Genomic DNA, 20,681 nt, shown 5'->3' with positions numbered 1-20,681 from the left:
CCCCCGCCGACAGCGAGGGACGTGCCCGCCCTGCGCGATGACGTCACGCGCCCGCGCGCGCCAAGGGAGGAGTGAGAACTGCGGTCCGGGAGGCTCTGACGCTCCGGTAAAGCGGGCTGGGTCGGGGAGAGGAAGGGGCGGGACGAGGAGTTCCCCCCAGAGTACGGGATCGCGATTTGGACCCAGAGCTGAAGCCCTCGGGGAGCTCAGCATCGCGTCCTCTCCCAGCAGGTCCCCGTCCAGCCCGGCGATGGAGTTTCCGGACCTTGGGGCTCACTGTTCGGAGCCGAGCTGTAAGCGCTTGGGTAAGCGGGTGAAGGGGTGAGGGGCGGAGCATTCGAGAGGCGGGGCTGGGCGGAGTGGCGGGCTCCTGGGCTGGGAGTGCCCGAGGAGGGCGGAGCTCGGGCTTGGGGCGTGGCGTAGGAGATGGTGGAGTAGGGCCAGGGTGCAGTTGATTCCGAGTGAGGCAGCGTTTTCCTGCCCCTGAGTGGAAGGCTTGAGTGAGCAGGAACGTCGAGGTCCCACTGGACCTGCAGTCTGACCCATTTCCTGCAGATTTTCTGCCGCTCAAGTGCGATGCCTGTTCGGGCATCTTCTGCGCAGACCATGTGGCCTACGCCCAGCATCACTGTGGATCTGCTTACCAAAAGGTGAGGGGGCGGTCTGAGGATGAAAGGGGGCGGGTGGAGGATGCGTGAAAAATCTCCGGAACCCCTCTGCCTCACATTTCCCCTCCTTTATTGTCTTCTTGAGGCTCAGTGCTGGGAACATTATTTTCTTTTGCGTTTGTGGAGGGTATGTCCAGGTTCTTTCAGGGGGATTCTCTCAGGATCAGAGATCTGGCTGGACTGGGAGTAGGCCACAGACCGAACCCTGCTCCCTAACTATAGGATATCCAGGTGCCTGTATGCCCACTCTGTAACGTGCCTGTTCCTGTGGCCAGAGGGGAGTCCCCTGACCGAGCTGTTGGAGAGCACATTGACCGAGACTGTCGCTCAGATCCAGCTCAACAAAAACGTAAGGTAAGTGTTGGAGGATCAACCATGGTCACCTGGGACTACAAATGCCTGGAACTCTGCACAGCTGTTAGGACAGGATTGAAAAGGGAGCAGAGATCTCAGCAGAGACAATCCTTCCTACTCCACCTCAGATCTTCACCAATAAGTGTGAACGCGCTGGCTGCCGGCAGCGGGAAATGATGAAACTGACCTGCGACCGCTGTGGCCGAAATTTCTGCATCAAGCACCGTCACCCACTGGACCATGATTGCTCTGGGGAGGGGCATCCCACCAGTAGGGCAGGGTAATTGCAACCAAGTTCTCTACTTGCCTTTGGGACCTGAATGAACCTTTGTCATAACAGTTGGGAAGCTTCACCCTATCTCCTTTGGCTAGGGAGTCTTTTCTTTCAAGTGCATGTTTTCCAGATCTTTTGGAGGAGCTCCCCTCCTGACTTCCTGGGTCAGGGGTGGGAGGAACTTGTAAGCCAAAGGTGCCTGGAGGCATGCCCAGAGTGTCTCTTCCTACAGACTGGCTGCCATCTCCAGAGCACAAAGCCTGGCTTCTTCTACAAAGACCATCCCCAGCCCGAACCAGACCTTGCCTTCGTCTTCCTCTGCCAGCAGGTAGGCCTGCCTGTTTCCCCTCCCCCTTTTTTCCCTTCGCATCTCTGACCTGAGCCTCTTGAATATCTGCCATAGAGCCTCAACTCAGTCTCCAACCCGGACAGCTGCTCCAGTGATTACTTTGCAAAGTGGCTTGGTGAGTGGGGCAGAGGTTGGATGGACAGAAGCAGACCCACAGAGAGTGAAGTCCAAGGCACCTGGTCTTATTTTTCCTTTTGCAGAGTGAGGATGAGGCTCTGCAACGAGCCCTGGAACTGTCCCTGGCAGAGACCAAACCCCAGGTCCCAAGGTACCTACTCACTGGTAAAAGGGTGGGGCGTGGGCGAAGGCTCAGTTTATCATCCAACGCAGGATAGTAGGAACTTGGGCTCAAAGTTAAGTTTTTGAACTATATGACCTTGGACAAGTTCTTTAGCCCATGTTTATATGTTCAATAAAAGGAAGACAATACCAACATCCTGTAAAAACCTACATGTGAAAATTGAAACAGTACTTAGAAGGGCTCAGCACAGTGATGCCTAACAGAGGAGATGCTCACACTTTAGATACTAAGTTAAGCTGTTCCTCCCTCCCAGTTCTCAGGAGGAAGAAGACTTAGCTTTAGCACAAGCACTATCGGCCAGTGAGGCAGAATACCGACAGCAGCAGGTATGAGGACGGCATAGAGATGGGCCCTGTGCTGGGAGTAAGTAAGGAGTTTGCAGGGTAGGGGGGAAGGCAGGGAGGGTGTTCTTCCAAGTGGTTGAGTTTACGGTGGTGTTTATCCTTTTGTTTTCCTTATGATTCCACTCATAGCCCATGCTGAGCTCTGCAGTAAGGACTGTCCCTCATTTCCTTGACGTTGCACCCTGTCTTCCTCTCCTTCCCTTCCCCCTGCTCCAGGCTCAAAGCCGCAGCTTGAAGCCGTCCAACTGCAGCCTGTGCTAGGGCCCTGGGCTTGGGGAGGGAGGCTCAGCTGAGGAAGACTGTGGCCCTCGCACCTCTAGGGTCCACAGGGAAAGGAGGCCCAGAGCAGCCAGAGTGAAGACGAAGAGGAGTGACATGGAGGCCACCTCCAGGGAGCATCTGGAGAAACAGCATGTGGAGCTGAGCCTACAGAGGGCTCTGCTGGCTGCTCCAGCTGCATGGGAGTGAGCTGCTCTGAACTGCTCCCTGGCCAGGTCCCACTCGGCCCCCCTGCATCTTGTCATCCCCCATATACTGGGGCTCCCCTCCATGTATAGGGGGCAGGGAGACAGGCTAGAAACAATAAAGGATGGGCAGTCTGTAAGACAACAAAGTGGTGTGTGTCTTTCTCTTTTCCAATCAAAAACAGAAGAGTCCCATCAAGAATGCTCATCTGACCTGCTGTAGTTCCCCACACCGCAAAGTCATAGTGATCCTAACACAGTCCACGCTTTTATTTCCCCACAATACTCTTCTGAAAGTCCCCGTTCCATCACTGTAGCTAGCACCAAGACCAGGATGAAACATGGCAGGGAAGAGGGATACTGTGTATTCCCCTCAGAGTTATCCTTCAGGAAGGAAGTGGCCACAACTTTTGTCATCATGCCTTAGTCTGGGAATTGGTATCTTCAGAGACTTCTTGTCCCTGCTGCTGTATCTGCCACATGTCAGCATACACCCCACCTCGGGACAATAGAGCCTCATGCCTGGGGCAAGGAGAAAAATGTAAGTCCCAACCAATTGTTATTTGTACCCCAAGAGTCCTCACCACCAGTCTGAGATGACAAGGAACTGGTGAGGGAGATCCTTCCAGAAACCCCTGGGATTCCACGACCTTTCCTTGGGGCCCCCACTTCAGAGGCCCATCCCTGTTTATCATGCTGTGTCCCTTACCGTCCTCGCTCCACAATGCGGCCATCCTTGATGACGAGGATCTGGTCAGCACTGACCACCGTAGAGAGCCTGAGAGGTCAGAGGTCAGTCACCCACCACAACACCCGAGGGGGCCCCTCCACCTGCTGCCCGTTCCATACCTGTGTGCCACCACGATGGTGGTGCGGTTGGCACAGACTTTGGCCAGAGAAGCCTGGATGGCCCTCTCATTATGGGTATCCAACGCAGACGTTGCCTACAGAGAGGGACTTAGGTAAAACTGTCCATCCCACCAGACCCCTGGTAGGAGGAGGATGCAAGTGGCTGGCCGAGGCCTCAGGAATCAAAAAGGACCTTGTTTTGCGCTTGAAAACTGAGAAGTGTTTTTGTGAAACATGCATTGGTGCTGGCTCTCTACACAAAGAACGGTGCTCAGCAGGAATGGCTGGGCACAGGCTCAGGGAGGAAGGAGTGGGGTAAGGCATCTCAGGGCCCTCACCTCGTCCAGCAGAACAATGTCTGGAGCCTTCAGAATGGTGCGAGCGATGGCAACACGCTGTTTCTCCCCACCACTCAGCTTCAGTCCCCGCTCGCCCACCTGGGTATCATACCCTGTGGAAATTGCCCACCTCTCTCAAGTCACACGTACTACACTTGGTTTCTGCGACCAGGTGGGCAAGGACGGGGTAGAATGGAGGTCAGAGGCAGTAATAGGCCTGAACTGGGCAGGGAGAGACCCTGAAGGGGAGGCTCACCTTCAGGGAAAGCCATGATGGTGTCATGGATGCCCGCAGCCTGAGCCGCAGCCTTCACCTCGTCGTTCCCAGCTGTGATGCGGCCGTAGCGGATATTGTTGGCAATGGTGTCGTTGAAGAGGACAGTGTCCTGGGGCACGACTCCAATGTGAGACCGGAGAGAGGTCTGGGTCACCTGGGGCCAAAAGACCATATACTCTGGCCTGTGAGATCCCTCCAGGCCTGGAAGGTAGGATGGGCTGGTGGGAAGCACGTGGGATGAGACTCTGTGTGAGAGTCCTGCTTTCACCTCCTCAGACCCCGGCTGTGTGGGCAAATCACTTAATCTCTCTAACTCTGTTTCCCCATTGATAGAAAATTCATTTTTTCTCCCTGCTGCCCTAGATGGCTGCAGATCTTTGTGCCTCATACGGCATCCTAGGAATCACTCCCGTGACTACTTTCCTTATACAGACCATGTGCCACTAGAAAGGCTGATGTCTCCTGACCCAGCTTTTTGCAGGGGTGACAGCTCTTTCTCTACTCCCTGGATGCCCAGCACCCACCGTTCTTTGACATATGGGCCCCTAAATTATAGTCTTCCCCCGAGCATCCTTACCTGTGAAACATCCTGCCCATCTATTCGGATGCAGCCAGAGCTGACGTCATAGAAGCGAAACAGCAGACGCAAAACTGTGCTCTTCCCTGCTCCTGATGGGCCCACCTGTTGCATGAAAAAGAGAGGGAGAAAGGACTTCCCTGGTGGTGCAGTGGCTAAGAATCTGCCCACCTGGGCACATGAGTTTGCTCCCTGGTCTGGGAAGATTCCACATGTCTTGGAGCACCTCAGCCCATGCACCACAACTACTGAGCTTGTACTCTAGAGCCCGAGAGCCATAACTACTGAGCCTGCATGCTGCAACTCCTGAAGCCCATGTGCCTGAAGCCTGTGCTCTGTAACAGGAGAAGCCACCACAATGAGAAGCCTGTGCACTGCAACAGAGTAGCTCCTGCTCACTGCAGCTGGAGAAAGCCTTCACATAGCAATTAAGACCCACCACAACCAAAAAAACAATTTTTTTAAAAAAAGGATGGAAAAACATTCTCAGGCCTGTTGGCTGAAGGCTTTCTCTCCAAGAGGCCACCAATGTCCATGGAGGCTGCCACATTCAGTCCTGTGACCCAATAAGACAGGGCCCTCTGACCTCCACAGCCTGGGTCCCCAGCTACCATGGGCACTGGAATAAGGGAAGCTCAAGGAGTCTGGGTCAGCTGGCTGGGTCCCCTCTCACCAGGGCCAGTGTCTGTCCAGGCATCACGGTGAAGGACACATCCTGCAGGGTCTCTCGCCTGCAAGGAACGGTGAGCATGGTCGGTAGGCTGGCTATACTGCCAGGGTCCCCTCCACCACTAGAACTACTACTGGGCCCTGCCACCTCTCGCTCAGACTGTCTTCCCAGATGGTGGTGAGCTGAGAAGTGGGGGGCAGGGCAAGGGGAGGAGCAGTGTGTAAATGGACATGGGAAAGGGGATTGCAGGACAGTGGAAGGGGAGGGGCTCACCCATCAGTATAACTGAAGTGCACGTTTTCAAACTCAATCTGACCCCTCTGAAAACGAAGGGGCCCTGCGCCGGGAAGGTCCTTCACCTGGGAGAGTGCCACCATTGTGTGCCATTACAGGCCTGGTACCTTACAGACATGAGGAACACCACGCCAGCTCCCACTCCCTACAAACCCACTCCTCTCTCCTCACTCACTTCTGTCTTCTCTTTCAGCAGGTCAAACATGTTCTCCATGTCGATGAAGTTGGTCTGAATCATCCTGCAAGAAGAGGGCTAGTTGGAGCTCCTCCTGGGAGCTGGGGAGATAACACTGCATCCTGGACAGGTGAGGGCTGGCATCAGGTTACCTGTAGTAGGTGCCAAACCAGTTGAGAGGCATGTACAGCTGGATGATGTAGGTGCCAAACAGCACAAAGTCCCCGACCTGTGGACATCCAGGGATGAGAACTGGGTCACAGGAGACTGTTGGGCTGTCACCCTGCCCACTAGCTACCCCCTACCTCCTTCCCACCTGTGAACCTGATGGCCTAGACAAAGCCCCCAGGCCCAGGACGATTCCCTCACCTGTAGCTTCTGCTCAGTGACAAAGTAGGCACAAAGCAGGGAGCCGGCAAGGAGCCCAAGGCCAATCACCAGGTTCTGGGTCTGATTTAGTAGAACCAGTGAAGCATTTGACTTCCACTCTAAACTCTTGGGCAATGACAAACAGGAAGGAATGTCATACACATGTTGACAGTCACCAAATCCCAACCTGAGCCCAGGCACATCAACCTCACAGCCCAAATTTTACTCCTCTCAGGCCTGGTGATTCCACAAGTCCCGGCTGTTGCTCTCAGTAGGCCTCAAACCAGCATCCTCACCTGATATTTGATGATGGCCTCACGATAGCGTTCCACTTCATAACTCTCTGCATTGTAATACTTCACCTGATGAATTTCAAACCAGCGCTGTTTCACACAGCCACAGCTTTCAGCTCCATTCTCCATCCCTCCTCCCTGATTGTAAGCAGCACACTTCGCACCCTCCCTGCTCCTTTTCGGCCCCAACGACCCCAGGCACACTCCTCTACATCTCCAAACCTCACAAAACTGCCACCGAGGTCTCTGTTACCGTCTCAAAGTTTAGCAAAGAGTCCACAGCCCGGGCCCGGGTAGCATTCTCCTGCATGTTCATAGCCCGTCGAAACTTTGTTCTCCACTCAGTGACCACAATGGTCAGGGCTAGAGAGTGACAGAAGGGAGAGGAAGGAGAAGAGAGCAAGTCACTCCCAGCAGCAGAGACGATGTGTATGTCTGCTGCTAGTCACGCGTACACTAACCCTGTGCTATAACCCAGGGACCCAGATTCCCAAGGGTGGGAGTCTTAAGCTCCCTGAGGGAAGGGGCTGTGTCCAAGACATCATCACAGTCTGCATAAAGCCTGTGTGAAAACAGTTTTTGTGAACCAATGGAGGCAAGCTGCATCCTATCACATGAAGTTCCTCCTTGACTTGAGGTTCACAGCGGGAATCTAAAGTGACCAGGATGTCCTTCCCTAGGGAGAGCTGGGGTTTCCTTGACAGAGGATGCTCATCCATCACAGTGGGGAGCAGCAGGAGCCGATTGGAGCCCACTGATCTACAGCCTCTCAAAGCTGGGCCATCTGAGTCGGGGCAGGACTCATGTTCAAGGCACTCCATAAATGGTTCAGGGAGATGGTTTCACCAAGCCATCTCTCATCACTCACCAAGGTAAAAACCCATGCACAGGAACACAATGAGGCCAAACCAAGCATTGAAGAACGTGCTGAAGTAGACAATGCCAATGATGATGTCGGCCAGTGTGGGGATGATGTTGAATACTAGGTAGCTAGGAGGCAAAGTCAAGCGATGAAGAATAGTTTAAGGGCTCAGAGCCAGCAACTCTACCTAGGAGGATTTCGACAGTGTTTTGTTTTCCATAGCAACAGACTAGAGTCAAGCTAAATGCCCCTTAAGAATCAATGCCCCTTATATATGGCTAAATAAACCATAGCATGCCCAAACTATAGAATGCTTTGGATCAATTACAATGCATGAGAAAGATCTTCACGTATGAATGAGAATGTTGTTGTTTAATCACTAAGTCGTGTCTGACTCTTTGCAACCCTGTGGACTATAGCATGCCAGGCTCCTCTGTCCATGGAATTCTCCAGGCAAGAATACTGGAGTGGGTTGCCATTTCCTTCTCCAGGGGATCTTCCCAGCCCAGAGACTGAACCTGTGTCTCCTGCTTGGAAGGCAGATTCTTTACCACTGAGCCACCAGGGAAGCCCAGATAAGAATACATCTCCCTAACATTTTGATAATAAAGCCATTCTGAGAAACGATGCCTACATCATGCTACCATCTGTTTTAAGAAACACCTCCACAATACCTACTAGTTCTACATGTCCATATGTAAAAAAATGCAAAAAAGCAGAACTCTACATACTATACAGACTGGGAACCTCTAGTGAGTGGAATTCAAGAGAGATTTGTTCTGTCTGCTTTACTGGAATTCTGAGGGCATGTGTATGCTAATTTTATAATTTAAGAAAAAAAAGAGGACAGAGAGGCAACTCCTCCAGCTGGGTGGGTTGTCCTGACAGCCCCTCCACCTGCTTCCCCAGGCCTGCCCTCCCGCAATTCCTTTCCATTGGCATGGCACCTGAGCAGCCCCGTGACACTGGATGTGCCCCGGTCCACGATCCGCAGCACCTCCCCTGTGCGGCGCCCCAGGTGCCAGCGCAGTGAAAGCTCGTGCAGATGGGAGAAGAGGCGCAGTTCCACCTGTCTCGAGGTGAACTGCTGCACCCGGATCCATAGGAACGTGCGCAAGTTGGTCACGAAGCCTGCGGGGAGCCAGGGAAGGCCTCGGTAGGGCTGAGCAGCCCAATGACGTCAGCCCAGCAGCAAGATGTGAAAGGTCTGAGAGCACCAAGGGGGCTGGGGGAGGGACGCCTGTGGGAGGAAGGACAGTGGCCAATACCAACCAGGGTGAGAGCAGAGTCCCTCATACCTGTACTGCCAGTGCCACCCCCCTGGAGAAACTTGAGGAAGACATAGATGATGACCGTCCAGACCAGGGAGTTCCAAGGTGCCTTCTGGGTCAGCAAGTTCACTATGGAGAAAATGAGTCCAACCCCACTCAGAGACCCTAGCACTCTCTTTGGGAGAAACTGCCCTAGGCACCAGCCACAGCCTCTACTGACCACCCAGTTCTCAACTCTGTCACACTTCCCTGGGCTAGTCTCCACCACCATCCAGGCCAATGAAGGACCAGAGAGCTAAGCTGACCTCCTCCTTCTCCCCCTCACCTATGTCCCTATAGAAGATGGGTACCAACATGTTCAGTCCCCGCTCCAACCCCATGAGCCCCAGGCAGATGAGCACAACAAACTGCAGAGCTGGACTCCCCCGAGGCCACAGGTAGCCACTCAGTAGGCGGAGCTTCCTGCCTAGATCTCGCCAGGTAGACCTCGATGGCCCCTCTGTTGATGGAACCTAGGATGGTGAAACATGTAGGGGAGGGGAGCTCAGAAATCAAAACGGCATTAGCCAGAAACCCCCTAAGGAAAACATATGGGATTATAGCTCCCAGGTAACTTGGACCCACAGGTGACCCCTGATGGGCTCAGAAAGGCTAACAGGGATTCAGATTTAGGAAAGAAGTGAGTTATTAAGGTGAGAAGAAATGATGACGGGGAATGGAATTACAATAGACCCTAAGTTTTAGAAATTGAGGTGTACCTGGCTCCTCTCTACATCTTGATCATCTTCATTGACCCGCAAGGTGTAAGACTGCGGTCGAAGTCCAGGGGCCCAGAGCCCCAGGACAAAAAGCCCTCCGGAGACCACATACCGCAGCACCCACAGGCTAAACTGAACCTAGAATTAAACATAGGCGGGGAGACTATCACTGAGGGCCAAAGTCCCATTTTCACTCCTTGTAACACAGCTGGGCACTGGGGTAGTACACACACCCAGGTCCTCTTCAGGGGCCCAGCATCTAATAGGCTTTAAAAAAGTCTACAGTGACTCAGCACCGCCACTCCCCACCAGCTGGCTATCAGCTCCCAGCAGCACTGGCCCCTCCTTTCTTCCCTTTCTTAAAGGCATTTGAAAAGCGTGGAAGCAATGTGAGCAGACACGCCAGGCTTCCCCCTCCCCCTACGAGGTCCCTCACCTGCTGGCTCAAGTTCGCCCTTGCCCACCACCATTGTGGGTTGTTCCAAGACACCAGGGCCAAATTCTCCGCTGCAAAAGACACAGTCCAGAGGAGCAGGAGACCTGGGCTGTGCCTGAACTTGATCCAGACGCCCATTGCCAGCTTCTGCAGTGCCTGGCTCCGTTCTGTCACGAGCATCGCGAGACCACAGGCGCTGGCCACTGTCCCCAGTACAGAAGCCAGGAAAAGGTAGCCTGGTAGTGGGGAACCCTGGGCAGTGCCCACCCGGCCAACGAGGCCAGCTAGGGGCAGCGCTACCTGAACTGTGGCCAGAAGCAGCTGCAGCACGTAGGGAGCGACGCGAGGGCCGGCAGCCCAAGACACCCTGTCGGTGCCACCAGGCCGCTCCGGCCGTCTGCAGGGAAAAGCCGGCACCAAGGCCAGGGCCCCTAGGGCCATCAGAGTCGAGGGCACGAGCGTGAAGAAGAAGCAGGGGCTGAGCCCACCCTTCGCCCAGACCGGACCCGCGGGTCCCTCGGCCTCACAGAAGTTGCCCACAGTCACCATGGCAATGCGTGGCCACCAACCGAGACTGCGGGGACTAAGGGACGGGAGAACTGGAGCGGCGGCCGCTCGGGGCGGGGCGCAGAATCCGGAGTATCTCGGATCATGGATCCTCTGGGCGCTGAGCCGCGGGGGTCGCTGGGCAGGGTCGCACGTGGACCCGGCCACACCACTCACTCGCTTCGCGCACGCGCCGCCGCCACGCACTCACGCCGGGCACGTACGCTGTCTCCGCCGTTCGGCCGGTGATCGGGGCACGGCACCCTCCGGCCGGGTCCGAGCCCACGGGAGTGTTCAACGTCCGACTCCGCCGACTCTCTTCCTCAGCAGCCCCGCCCACCAGGGCTGCCCCTGGCCCCTACCCAGGTCCCCATTGGGCGAGAGTCTCCGAAAGGGGGGTGAGGGGGATGGCGCACGCAGGGAAGGGCAAAATAGACGGGCGGAGCCGGCATAGTCACGTGCTCAGGGCGGGAAATCTGACCGCACGTCCTGCCGGAGTCCTTGACCTCCAAGGAACCGTGGTTCGGAAAGCTGCCCTTCTGCTCGCCCGCTAGGTCGGTAGATCCAAGTGATCGCATAGACCAGCTTTCTCACGGGGCGGAGAGCTTTCTCACGGGCAGTTCCCAGCCACCTGGGTGGTTCACAGACACCCCATCCCTCCTGCCCCCCCAAAACCTGGCCGCTCGGGACAACAAGCCGCGACCTAGTCAGTCCCTTCTTTATTAAAGGTTGTCAAGCTGTACACGGTCCCCCACCCCATTCCGCTGTAAGTTCGGCTGGGTAGTTCAACCGCTCACCCACAGCCGACCCGAGCTGGGGAAGGGGGGCGGGGGGAGGGAAAGGAGCTGGGTCCCAGCATGCAATGCGGCAGCCCAAAGCCGAGGGCGAAGCCATCCTGTCGCCCCTGCATCCCCCTCTCGGAACAGCGGGATGCAGGCCAGAGCGCTCTTGCTGGGAGACAGACAGCCGAGGTCACACTCCGGCCCTTTCCATCCCATGTGCAGGTGGTACGGAGTACAATAAGCAGCAATGGGGGCCAGGAAGGCCTCGAGTCTCCCAGGGGCCCATCCTAAAAAGTTGGAGAAGACAGCAAAGACTTTCCATCCCTGCTCCACAGTTTAGAAACCTTCCTTCTTAGTGTCAAAAGATAGCATGAGGGGAGCTGGGAGCTAAAGCCTCCACACCAACACAAAGCAAAAGCTGAACAGAAGGGGGGAGCAAGGGAACAGAAAGGGAGCAAGTGGCAAACATGCCAGTGATGTATGTGCAGGAAGCAGGGGAGAGGTGAGCAGGCTGCAGCGCTGGGATAGAACTGGGGGTGAGGTAAGGGCCACAGCCTGAGCTGCTCATCTGTTCGGGGGTGGGGAAGGAGGCTGCAGAGGTTGACGGTCCAGGCCCAACCTTCCCACTCCACAGTTGGCACACCTTCTCCCTGCTTGGCAGCTTCTGGGGTGGGGAGTCCTCTGGAGACTTGCAGGGGTGGGTGCAAAGGTGGCAATACTGGGGCTGGGCTGGGGACCAGTTTCTAGCACCACACTCTGAGCCAAGGGGGGTCCTGGGGATGAGGCTAGAGTCCCGTGTGCCCTGTTTCCCAGGCCCCCCGTCTCTCTCCTGGGGCTGTGGCGAGCCCAGCATTGGCACCTCCCTTGGCCAGGCACGGACACACAAACACCACACGCATGGAGCCAGGCAGCACTCGGGAGCCCTCCATGACGGACGGATGGGATGGCAGGGCAGCAATGGCCTCCATCCTGGGGCACAGGGACCCTCCTCTGGGACGGCAGGGCAACGATGGCCTCCATCCTGAGGCATAGGGACCCTCCTCCGCCTCGTCTATACCTGTGGAGAGAAATGGGTTGGTGATGGAGATGGTCTTCAGCAATCTGCTTACACAACAGAGGCCTGGAGATAAAGGAAAAGGAAAATTTGATTCTGGGGCAGGTAAGCAAAGGAAAAATCAAGTCCTGGGTTTCATAGTTGGTGAGGGGAGAGAAGGAAGTCTACTTTGGAGAAGTTGCAGTGTCATCTGCTCAGGAGGCCACCTCCCTTCACATGAGAAGCTTGACCTCAGCCTGGAAGTTACTACTTCTGGCTGTCGGTTTCAGGTCTTGGAGCCCTTACCTTGTGCACTTGAGGGGGGAGCTCATCCTCTGAGCCCTCTTCAGGCACAGGCTCCGGGTGCCTTGATGCTGACTGCCCATCTTCAGCCCATCCTCCCAGGGGCAGCCGAGAGAAGTGAGAGGGAGCCCGGGGCACTGTGCCAGGATCTACAGACACAAGTGAGTACTCTTAGTCTGCACACAGACAGGAATGAGGAGACAGGCTCTGGGGCTACTGGGGGAGTTGGAGGCGCCAGGGAGGGACTAGTCTTCTTGGGTCTAGTCCCTCTGACCTCTTTCCTCCCCTAGAGGCCCCAGAAGGACCACTCTTCCCTGAAAGCTCTGTCTTCTGTACCCCCAGTGCATACCTGTGATGCCTCCATAACGCCTCTGGAAGCCCCCATGCAGGGCAGCAGTCTCAGGAGCTCCAGGCCGGGGTGCAGCACAGGGATAGCTGGCAGAGCGGGGGATAGGCTGGGCGGCCCGGGCCCCCTCGCCCCCCTCTTCAGGGGCACTCTCCCCACTCTCATCACTCTCCCGGCGGTGCCACACATGCCGTTCAGGTTCAGCCTGGGCCTGCTGCTTGTGGAGCTGAGAAGTGGGAAATTCGTTAGTTGGGGACAGAAAGTGCGGTCACTCAGTTGTGTCTGACTCTTTCCTACCCCATGGACTGTACAGTCTGTGGAACTCTCCAGGCCAGGACACTGGAGTGGGTAGCCTTTCCTTCTCCAGGGCATCTTCCCAACCCAGGGATTGAACCCAGGTCTCCCGCATTGCAGGTGGATTCTTTACTCGCTGAGCCACAGGGAAGCAGTTGGGGACAGAAAAATATCTGAAATAGTTACTCTCCACCATGGTATTGGCCAGTTCTGATTTATATTGCCTCATCTAGAACCACTCACTCAGAGTACCTGTCGTGTTAATAACATGTAACATACATGTAATGTTTTCCAAGTTAAATTCTCAGCAGATTCCAGGAACAAGCCTGTGCACAGATTGTAATGGCTCTCATTTTCCCCAGTCATCTGATTCCAGAATAAACTGTTTGTGAATCTAAGTGCCAGGAGCTCTTTTAGGTGCTGGGGATACAGCAGTAAACAAAATAGTCAAAAACCCCAACTCCCTGGGGCTTATATACTTGGATGGGGTGGGAGGAGACAGACAATAAACCAATAAATAGGGAAAAAATACAGTGTCAGATGATGCTAAATGCTATGGAGAGAAAAACAGAACTGGAAGATTCAGATCCCTAGGCAAGGGAGGCTTTTACTCAGGGTGGCCAGAGATGGTACAGTTCTGAATGAGAAGGAGGGAGCCATGCGGCTATGTCAGGGAAGCGGATTCTTAGCAGGGGAAACCACAAGTGTGGAAAAGCCCTGGGTGAAAGTAAGCTTGTCTGAAAAGGATAGGAAGAGGAAATATGGGGAATGAAAATTGCAGAGCAGGTAAATGGCCGAGAAGGGATTCGAGCCCATGTCTTGCTTCTCCACGTCTAAAACCCTCTATTCTATTTTCAGTTGCCATCTTGGTTCTACGGCCCTGCCCCTTCCTGCCCACTCACCTGGTGCATGTAGAGGGCATGTAGGCTCATCTCAGTGGATGCATATTCTGACAGCACCAGGCTCTGCAGCTGGCCTTCCCACACGCTGCTCCCGGAGCTGGCTGTCCTGGCATCCACCCTGTCCCCACCACCAGCACAGACAGCAGTCATCAACATTTCTGAGACCGGCACAAACTGCTGGGGGTACTGCCACACCCTCCCCTCATGGCCCGCTGCTACTCACCCAGAGCCTGTCATGGTGCTGGGAGCCCGGCCCGTGGGAGCCTGACCAGGCTGCAGAGGTGAGAAGGAGCGCAGAGCAGAGGCGACTTCAGCCCTGTGCCTGGAGCCCTGCAGGTCTCTAGGCAGTGGGGGACCCCGGCAGGATGAGCCGGCTACCACGTTTGCAATAAGGCTCAGTGGCTGTGAATAAAAAGGGTGGTAGAATTCTCAGGGCACAGGGAGGCCTCTGGTCCCCCAGGACTCTGCACATTAGAACCCAGTGGCACAGACTGAATGAATAGAGAGAAGGAAACTGACAGGGTGGACCCTTCTGCCCCACACCCTCAAGTCCCAGCTCCTGGCGTCCACTCTGCCCATCATATCCTAGTCCCTAGGAACGCACCTCAGACTCGGATTGTAAGGACTGGATGGACGTAAAGAGGGCATTTTCCGGGAGCAGACCCCCTTGGGCAAGGCCAGCAGCTGCTCCGTCCCGCTGAACTTGCTCCTTGAGGAAACCTAGGAAGGCCGTGCTCTCACGTGGTGGCTGCCAGCCAGGGTTGGTGATGGCAAAGTGCATGAGTGACAACTCTGTCTTCCCATCCTCGGCCTGCTGGTACACTGAGGCCTCCGTCTGCCCACCGGACAGCCACTGCACAAGGGAGGCTGCAGTGAGCAGGACTGGCCCCTTACAGAAGCCCTTTTGGTACTTTTCCTGCGGTGGAGGGGGGAGGCCTTGCCCCTGGAGGACAGAGACCACAGTGCACTGCTGTATCTCGTCCAGGGGCCCTAGTGGCCACCCTAAGAGTAGCCACATACTATGCTAGCTGCTTGGTTTGTGCCTTTCTCAGGGGAGCTTGGCCAAGGGTACAAGTTTAAGGCTATAATCCAGTCCAGGCTCCTGTTTACAAAGCCGTGTGTGCCCTGGTGCAGGGCTGCCACTTTGTGATTCGTTGGCTCAGAAGGGGTATCTTTTTGCAGTTTGCCCCAAAATGCTGCATAGGCCAGCATCACCTCTGGCCAACTGCCTCCCCCCCGCCTTTCCTAATACCTGGGGATGCCCATGCTGGCGAACATCCATCTGAGCGAAGGAGCAGGTGTCTCCAACACCGACAACCTCCACGGTGAAATTGCGGAAGAAGTCTATAATCTCCAGGGCCCGTGGACGCAGGCAGAAGATGAGGATGAGAGGTGTGACAATGGGGCTCAGTAACTCCTCCAGGATGAACACCTAGAGAGGAAGAAAGGGACTGAGGTCACAAGAGAGCAGAAAGGAGACCAGCCCTTGGCACCAAGCTGTCAGCCAGTCTCTAGCAGGCCCTGACTCCAACTCCACTCACTGCCTTGTACTGGAAGAGCTGGGCAAACTCGTCCCGGGTCTGCGAGCGGTGGGCATTACCCTGCCAGTGGTCAGGCATGTAGTGGATGTGAGCGAGGATCACGCGGAGCAGCTGCTCAGGGCAGAACACCATGTGCTGGTCCGGGATAAAGGACCTGGTGGGATCAGGGCTGTGGTGAGACGGAAGCCCTTCCCGGAAATGCCAGCCTGCTCCCCCCTGCTGCCCTGGCCCACCTGCACACGGTCACGGTGACCCCCAGGAGTGTGACGGTGGTGAGGACGTGTTCCACAGCCAGCACGTCTTCATCATAGATGGTGAGGGCAATAAGCACGGCCAGGATGGAGCCAGCGAAGAAGGCGCAGTTCTTGGCCAGCAGTGTCAGCAGTGGTGACAAGAAGCAATTCATGTACTTGGACGCAGGCTTGTAGCCTCGGTTGAGGCGGGACTGCAGCTCATGCTCCAGCTCATTGAAGTGGCGGAGGTAGCAGCGGCCGTAGAGCGACCAGCAGCGCGCACCCAGGGCACCTGGCTCCCGCTTAAGCACCTCAGCGTAACTGAAGAAGGCGTAGAGGATCTGCCAGATGAGGATGAGGGGGCACAGCAGGAAGTTGGCAATGCCGATCCACAGGATACGGTTGCTGAGGCGCTGGGCCAGCTCCAGCCGTTGCCCCCCACGTTTGTACTCAGCCTTGAGGCTCCATTCGTTGAGAAAGAGAGAGCCTGGTCCCCAGAAGAGGATCAGCTCGAAGTTGTACTTGAGGCCCCGGGTGAAGAAGACAACCTCCCCGAGACCAGGCAGGCGGAAGCGCAGGGGCAGGAGGGACTTGTTCACCAGCGCCACCATGTAGTTCTGGAACCGGAGGATGCGGTGGTAGATGTCCAGCTCTGTCAACTCACGCTTGTGGATGCAGATCTGGTGCTCCTTCTGGGTCTGCACGATCCGGGCCTGCACTTCTTGCCACGTGCAGTATGGAAGTGCCGACTGGGGTGGGGAAGAGACAGGGGATGGAAGGCGGGGTGGTTGCCTCAGCCCCTTGCCCTCCATGAGCTGTGAGGCTCAGGGGTCCTTGGGAGCCTTCAAGCAGACCCTGCCTGACCTACCAAGGATGGAGGAGGTTGCCTGGTGCCCAGGAATATACCCCACCCTTCCCAGGCGGTGGAAGACATCCTGGACTGTGGCGCTAACTGCCCAGCTTCCCAGTCTCACCATGGGGATGCGCAGAGCATGCAGGTAGAAGGAGTGGATCTCCCAGTAGCAGCAAATGTTATAGATAAACTTGATGAGCCGGTGGACCCAGAAGACACCAGCGATGACCAGGATGGTGATAAGGGAGCCATTTTCCTGAATCCTGGTGGGGGAACAGGAAAGGGGAGGAAGAGTGGCCTGAGGCCTCTGGGCGGAAATGCTGCTGTCCTGAAAGATTCGGAGAGGCTGAACCTGTGTTCTGGGTAATGTTACTGCCTCACACCCCATCCCCCACCTGCTAGCTGAACTACAGGCTCTAGTGCCCTCTGACCTGCAGTGCTCACCTGGCACTACAGACTTGGGCAGGCAGAAAGGCATCTGGCAGAGTGACCTTGACGGGCTCGGTCGGGTGAAGACTGTGGTTCACCATCTTGTTGGCGAATAGGATGTCGTAGTCCACACAGCTGACCAGGAAGGTGGTAAAGGCAACCACAAAGAGGAACTGCCTGGGGAGTTGGGCATAGGGGGTGCGGTCTGAGAGTCAGAGAGACACCAGTGAAATAACCGGGAAAAAGTGAGAGTCTGGAAGTGGCAGACTAAGACTAGGGAGCAGCCTCTGGAGAAATGGAGGGCCTCTCTCTACTGCTTGGCCCCGGGAGACCCAAGGCAGCACCTGTTTTTGGCTCCTAGCTTCAGGCACCACAGAATCAGCCTGCTTTTCTATCTCATGGTAATCTCTGCCAACACTCACTCTTTCAAAGGTTTTAGACTGTGTGGTCTCTGGTCCCCGGTCCCTGATTTCCTGTTGAGATTATAGAACCCCTTTGCAGATTTAAATTCTTCTCTTAAGGAGGGCAGGTTTTCCACCCTTTACTCTTTGGCAAAGCCATATGGCTCCCAGAAGCCCCTCTACTCAGCAGTGGGTCTAAGGTACATCCAAGGCAGAACAGAGACATTTTTCTCAAGTAAGCATCTGGCATCTGATACCTCCTGACTGAACCATGCTCATTCTACTGGAGCTCTGATGAGTCTGAATTCTCTCTGTGGAAGAGACAGGACTTGGAAAGCCTTCCTTGTAAGGGTGATTAAAAAAGATAAGGCTGTAAAACGTGGTGCCACACCCAGGCTTAAACTATAAAGGTTGCAGTTTGGAGCCTTGCACCTAGCTGCATTGGCAGTTTGGGCCAGGAGTTGAGCTCAGAGACAGGAAACACTGTGATGTGTTCCTTCACCGCACCATCCGTCCCTTGTACTTACATGAGCTCAAAGATCTCCCCGATGAGCATACAAGTGAAACCATTCTTCTGGTGTAGATTATAAACGTGCAATTGTTAAGAAAAAGTGGTTGGTAGAGACAGCAGTTAAAAGCACATACTTTGGTGTCATGTACCTGAGATGAAGTCCTGGCTTTCTGACTTTTGAGCTGTGTGACTCTGGCCAAGTTACTTAACCTCTCTAAGCTTCTGTCTGTAGTAGTATAATAGCACCTGTCTTATAGGATTGTTAGGTCTGAGATAGTGCATGTAAAGTATTTAACAAAGAACTGACACAAAATCAAAAAGACATTAATTATTACAATTATTAGCACACCATCAAGAGAATCACCCTCAGAGAGGCTCCTTATAAATTAATAGTACAAAGTACAACACACATGGCTCTTAATAGATATAGGATATTATTATTTATAACTGTCATTATTTCCCTAGCCTCTGTTTAGGTTCAAGGTGCACTCCATTCTCCTTTGAGGGATTAGAGCCAAACCCACACCAAGTTCTTCCCCTCAAGGGGCCTGGCTTAGAGAGGGACTGAAAGTTCAAGAGCTCCAACACAGAGACACAAAGGATATTCGAGAGAAGAAGAGGTCAAGATTTTCGATGTGGTGCCAAGGTGCTGTGGGTACAGGAGCAGAGATGTCAGAGCCCCGAAGAAATGGAAGCCCCTTGCTCCCTCAGCGTCCCTCCACCAAATCTCCCCCCAAGTCCCAGTTCTGGCTGTCCTGTCCAAGAACTCACACTTGCTCCCCTCAGGAACATGCACCAACAGGTCCTCCTCTCCAGGGGGTGAATCGCTGTAGGAGGCCTCTAGGCGCTGGTATTCAGTGTCAAACTGCGCCATCACCACCGCCCCCTGTCCACCCTGTCCACCTGTGGATACAGAGGAAAGAGAGACCCAGGTTTAGACCTTCTGCCTTCATCTTCTTCCCTGCCTACTAGGACAGAAATGAATGAGAAAGAATCCTTGGGCTTGGTCTCCACTACTAGTCGTCTTGGATCAAAGGCAGAGGAAGAGTAGTACCCCAATGAAAGCAACATGCTTAGGGCTTGGGAGACACTCACTGACCAATGAGGTCAGTCATTCCCGTAGCCTTTACTGAGTGTCTACTGAGGCCTTGCTGGCCTGAAGACAGACTCTGCCCCTTTGGGGGGGGTAGGCGGCAGGGTCTGTTTCATCTTCTATTCAGTGGAGAGAAGGGGCCCTCCCACTCCCCTCCTAGAGAAACTCTGGTCTCCCAAGAGACTAGCAGTTTGGAAGCACTTTGTAAACAGAGGTTTGAGATAAGCACATGGCCCTACCAGCTCCATGGACAGTGTCAGCTCCACTCCAGCCCTCGATGCCCTGGCTCTGCAGCTGCTGGAGGAGAAGGTGTCAGGCCCCAGAGAGTGGGGAGTGGGAACAGAAATAAACCCAACCCTACCACTCCCCCCAACCCCCACCAAACTTCCCAACCCTGCTCAGGGGAAGCCAAGCAAGGGGCAGGGAGGCTGCAGTGAGAAAGAGGCACCCCTCCTAGCCTAAGGCTATGCACACTTCCTCTGGTTGTAACATATGAGGCCACTCATTCAACTGTAGGGTCCTGTGCTGTGGCTTAATGAACCCGTCGAGACTGAGTCTGTACAGGGCTGGACTGTTTCTCCATGCCCCACCTTAGCCTCAGGAATTAGGTGGACCTTTCGGGGTTTGCAAAGTCCCAAATCCAAAACCCAAGAAGAGAGTCTCTCCTAAAAAGGAGCTGCTCTTGCTTCCCTAGCAAACACCCAGCGGGCAGGCTAAGTTCCTAAATGGGATATCCTGACTGGGTCAATGTAGACTCAGATCCTGGCTCAACTGTGGGTTCTCTTGGTCCTGGAGACAGGCATGATCTAGGTGGCACTCACCCAGTCAGTGCAGACACCGAAGCTGTGGAGCACTGCCCAGCCTGGCCCCAGTGGGATTCCCCGAGTTAGTGAGAGCCCTGGATCCTAAGAAGCTGACCAAGCCCTCAGGGAACTCACCACTCACTGGGTCAGTGTAGACCCAGGGCCCATAGAGCCCGTGTCAGCCGGGCCCGGGCTCAGGGGTTCCTGCGGACGTTGGAAGAATCGAGCCAGTCCGACAGCCGATACCCCAAGCTGAGCTGGGTTGCCTTCCTACACCCAGCTGCCACGACCCGAGCCCAGCGCGCCCCCAGATCGCCCAGCCCCAGGCCAAGGGCTCGGCTCCCAACAGCGGACAATCTTGCGCGCGGCTCCGCCGCTCACGCGCGCCCCCGTCCGCGCGCCCCCGCTATCAAAACATTCCGGCTGCGCGCCTCCGCCCCGCCCGCGGTGCCCCCTTCCCCCGTTACCAGCCGCAAGTCCGCTTAGGACTCCGCGGGCATACCTGGCCAGGCCCGACACGGGTCGTGAGATTTCGGTAACCGGGCTCGCGTTTCACCTCAGGAACGGTGACCCGGGTGATTCCAGGGGCTCCGTCGCCTCCACTGGGCTCGACCCGACCCGGAGAGCTAGGCCTGGCGTCTGCCACTCACTGTCAGCCGCAGTTAGCCTGGCCAATGAACATGGGGGT

At 55.4% G+C, this 20,681-nt stretch overlaps 3 protein-coding genes across 11 annotated transcripts; 1 reads left to right on the top strand and 2 right to left on the bottom strand.

The window, feature by feature from the left end:
• ZFAND2B (zinc finger AN1-type containing 2B) lies at positions 28-2,899 on the top strand. Of its 5 annotated transcripts, none has more exons than XM_013972816.2 (10): positions 28-106; positions 229-293; positions 556-650; positions 891-1,022; positions 1,151-1,302; positions 1,529-1,624; positions 1,700-1,760; positions 1,846-1,913; positions 2,200-2,272; positions 2,611-2,899. In XM_013972816.2, the coding sequence occupies exons 2-10, from the start codon at positions 251-253 to the stop codon at positions 2,662-2,664; spliced, it is 774 nt and encodes a 257-aa protein (XP_013828270.1). In that variant the 5' UTR covers positions 28-106; positions 229-250; the 3' UTR covers positions 2,665-2,899. The 5 variants fall into 5 exon arrangements, with proteins under 5 accessions (XP_013828270.1, XP_005676618.1, XP_005676620.1 ...); XM_005676561.3 differs by having other exon boundaries at positions 229-305; XM_005676563.2 differs by having other exon boundaries at positions 42-106; positions 232-293.
• ABCB6 (ATP binding cassette subfamily B member 6 (Langereis blood group)) lies at positions 3,004-10,631 on the bottom strand. Its single transcript, XM_005676573.3, has 19 exons — positions 9,924-10,631; positions 9,488-9,625; positions 9,055-9,241; positions 8,757-8,858; positions 8,406-8,589; positions 7,465-7,586; positions 6,850-6,959; positions 6,600-6,665; positions 6,304-6,429; positions 6,087-6,163; positions 5,935-5,998; positions 5,739-5,824; positions 5,469-5,526; positions 4,796-4,900; positions 4,198-4,372; positions 3,942-4,054; positions 3,604-3,698; positions 3,464-3,532; positions 3,004-3,276 (listed from the first exon to the last, which is right to left on the bottom strand). The coding sequence occupies exons 1-19, from the start codon at positions 10,470-10,472 to the stop codon at positions 3,171-3,173; spliced, it is 2,532 nt and encodes an 843-aa protein (XP_005676630.2). The 5' UTR covers positions 10,473-10,631; the 3' UTR covers positions 3,004-3,170.
• On the bottom strand, positions 11,172-20,650 carry ATG9A (autophagy related 9A). 5 transcript variants are annotated; one of them, XM_005676570.3, is made up of 16 exons: positions 20,496-20,650; positions 19,430-19,487; positions 18,869-19,000; positions 18,703-18,746; positions 18,114-18,178; positions 17,201-17,362; positions 16,878-17,019; positions 15,904-16,652; positions 15,671-15,824; positions 15,382-15,561; positions 14,734-14,982; positions 14,353-14,531; positions 14,130-14,247; positions 12,937-13,159; positions 12,591-12,736; positions 11,172-12,308 (listed from the first exon to the last, which is right to left on the bottom strand). In XM_005676570.3, the coding sequence occupies exons 3-16, from the start codon at positions 18,969-18,971 to the stop codon at positions 12,303-12,305; spliced, it is 2,520 nt and encodes an 839-aa protein (XP_005676627.1). In that variant the 5' UTR covers positions 18,972-19,000; positions 19,430-19,487; positions 20,496-20,650; the 3' UTR covers positions 11,172-12,302. The 5 variants fall into 5 exon arrangements, with proteins under 5 accessions (XP_005676627.1, XP_013828250.1, XP_013828247.1 ...); XM_013972796.2 differs by having other exon boundaries at positions 19,430-19,484; XM_013972793.2 differs by lacking the exon at positions 20,496-20,650 and adding an exon at positions 20,129-20,376.

The sequence above is a fragment of the Capra hircus genome, chromosome 2, assembly GCF_001704415.2.
Source record: "Capra hircus breed San Clemente chromosome 2, ASM170441v1, whole genome shotgun sequence".
NCBI classification, from domain to species: Eukaryota; Metazoa; Chordata; class Mammalia; order Artiodactyla; family Bovidae; genus Capra; species Capra hircus.
The sequence above is the reverse complement of the archived record's forward strand: the minus strand, read 5'-3'. Positions and strand labels throughout refer to the sequence as shown.

What these genes read in the sequence shown, in the direction of transcription:
- ZFAND2B (XM_005676561.3), top strand. Translation starts at nt 251, where the DNA reads ATGGAGTTTCCGGACCTTGGGGCTCACTGTTCGGAGCCGAGCTGTAAG. An exon ending in GTGGATCTGCTTACCAAAAG is followed by an intron (nt 651 to 890) that starts GTGAGGGGGCGG and finishes CCCTAACTATAG; the next exon opens with GATATCCAGGTGCCTGTATG. An exon ending in TTACTTTGCAAAGTGGCTTG is followed by an intron (nt 1,761 to 1,845) that starts GTGAGTGGGGCA and finishes TTCCTTTTGCAG; the next exon opens with AGTGAGGATGAGGCTCTGCA.
- ATG9A (XM_005676570.3), bottom strand. Translation starts at nt 18,971, where the DNA reads ATGGCGCAGTTTGACACTGAATACCAGCGCCTAGAGGCCTCCTACAGC. An exon ending in GTCACCGTGACCGTGTGCAG is followed by an intron (nt 15,825 to 15,903) that starts GTGGGCCAGGGC and finishes TGATCCCACCAG; the next exon opens with GTCCTTTATCCCGGACCAGC. An exon ending in ATGCCCTCTACATGCACCAG is followed by an intron (nt 13,160 to 14,129) that starts GTGAGTGGGCAG and finishes CCCACTTCTCAG; the next exon opens with CTCCACAAGCAGCAGGCCCA.
- ABCB6 (XM_005676573.3), bottom strand. Translation starts at nt 10,472, where the DNA reads ATGGTGACTGTGGGCAACTTCTGTGAGGCCGAGGGACCCGCGGGTCCG. An exon ending in CACTTCAGTTATACTGATGG is followed by an intron (nt 5,527 to 5,738) that starts GTGAGCCCCTCC and finishes CGTTCCTTGCAG; the next exon opens with GCGAGAGACCCTGCAGGATG. An exon ending in CATCATGGCTTTCCCTGAAG is followed by an intron (nt 4,055 to 4,197) that starts GTGAGCCTCCCC and finishes CAATTTCCACAG; the next exon opens with GGTATGATACCCAGGTGGGC.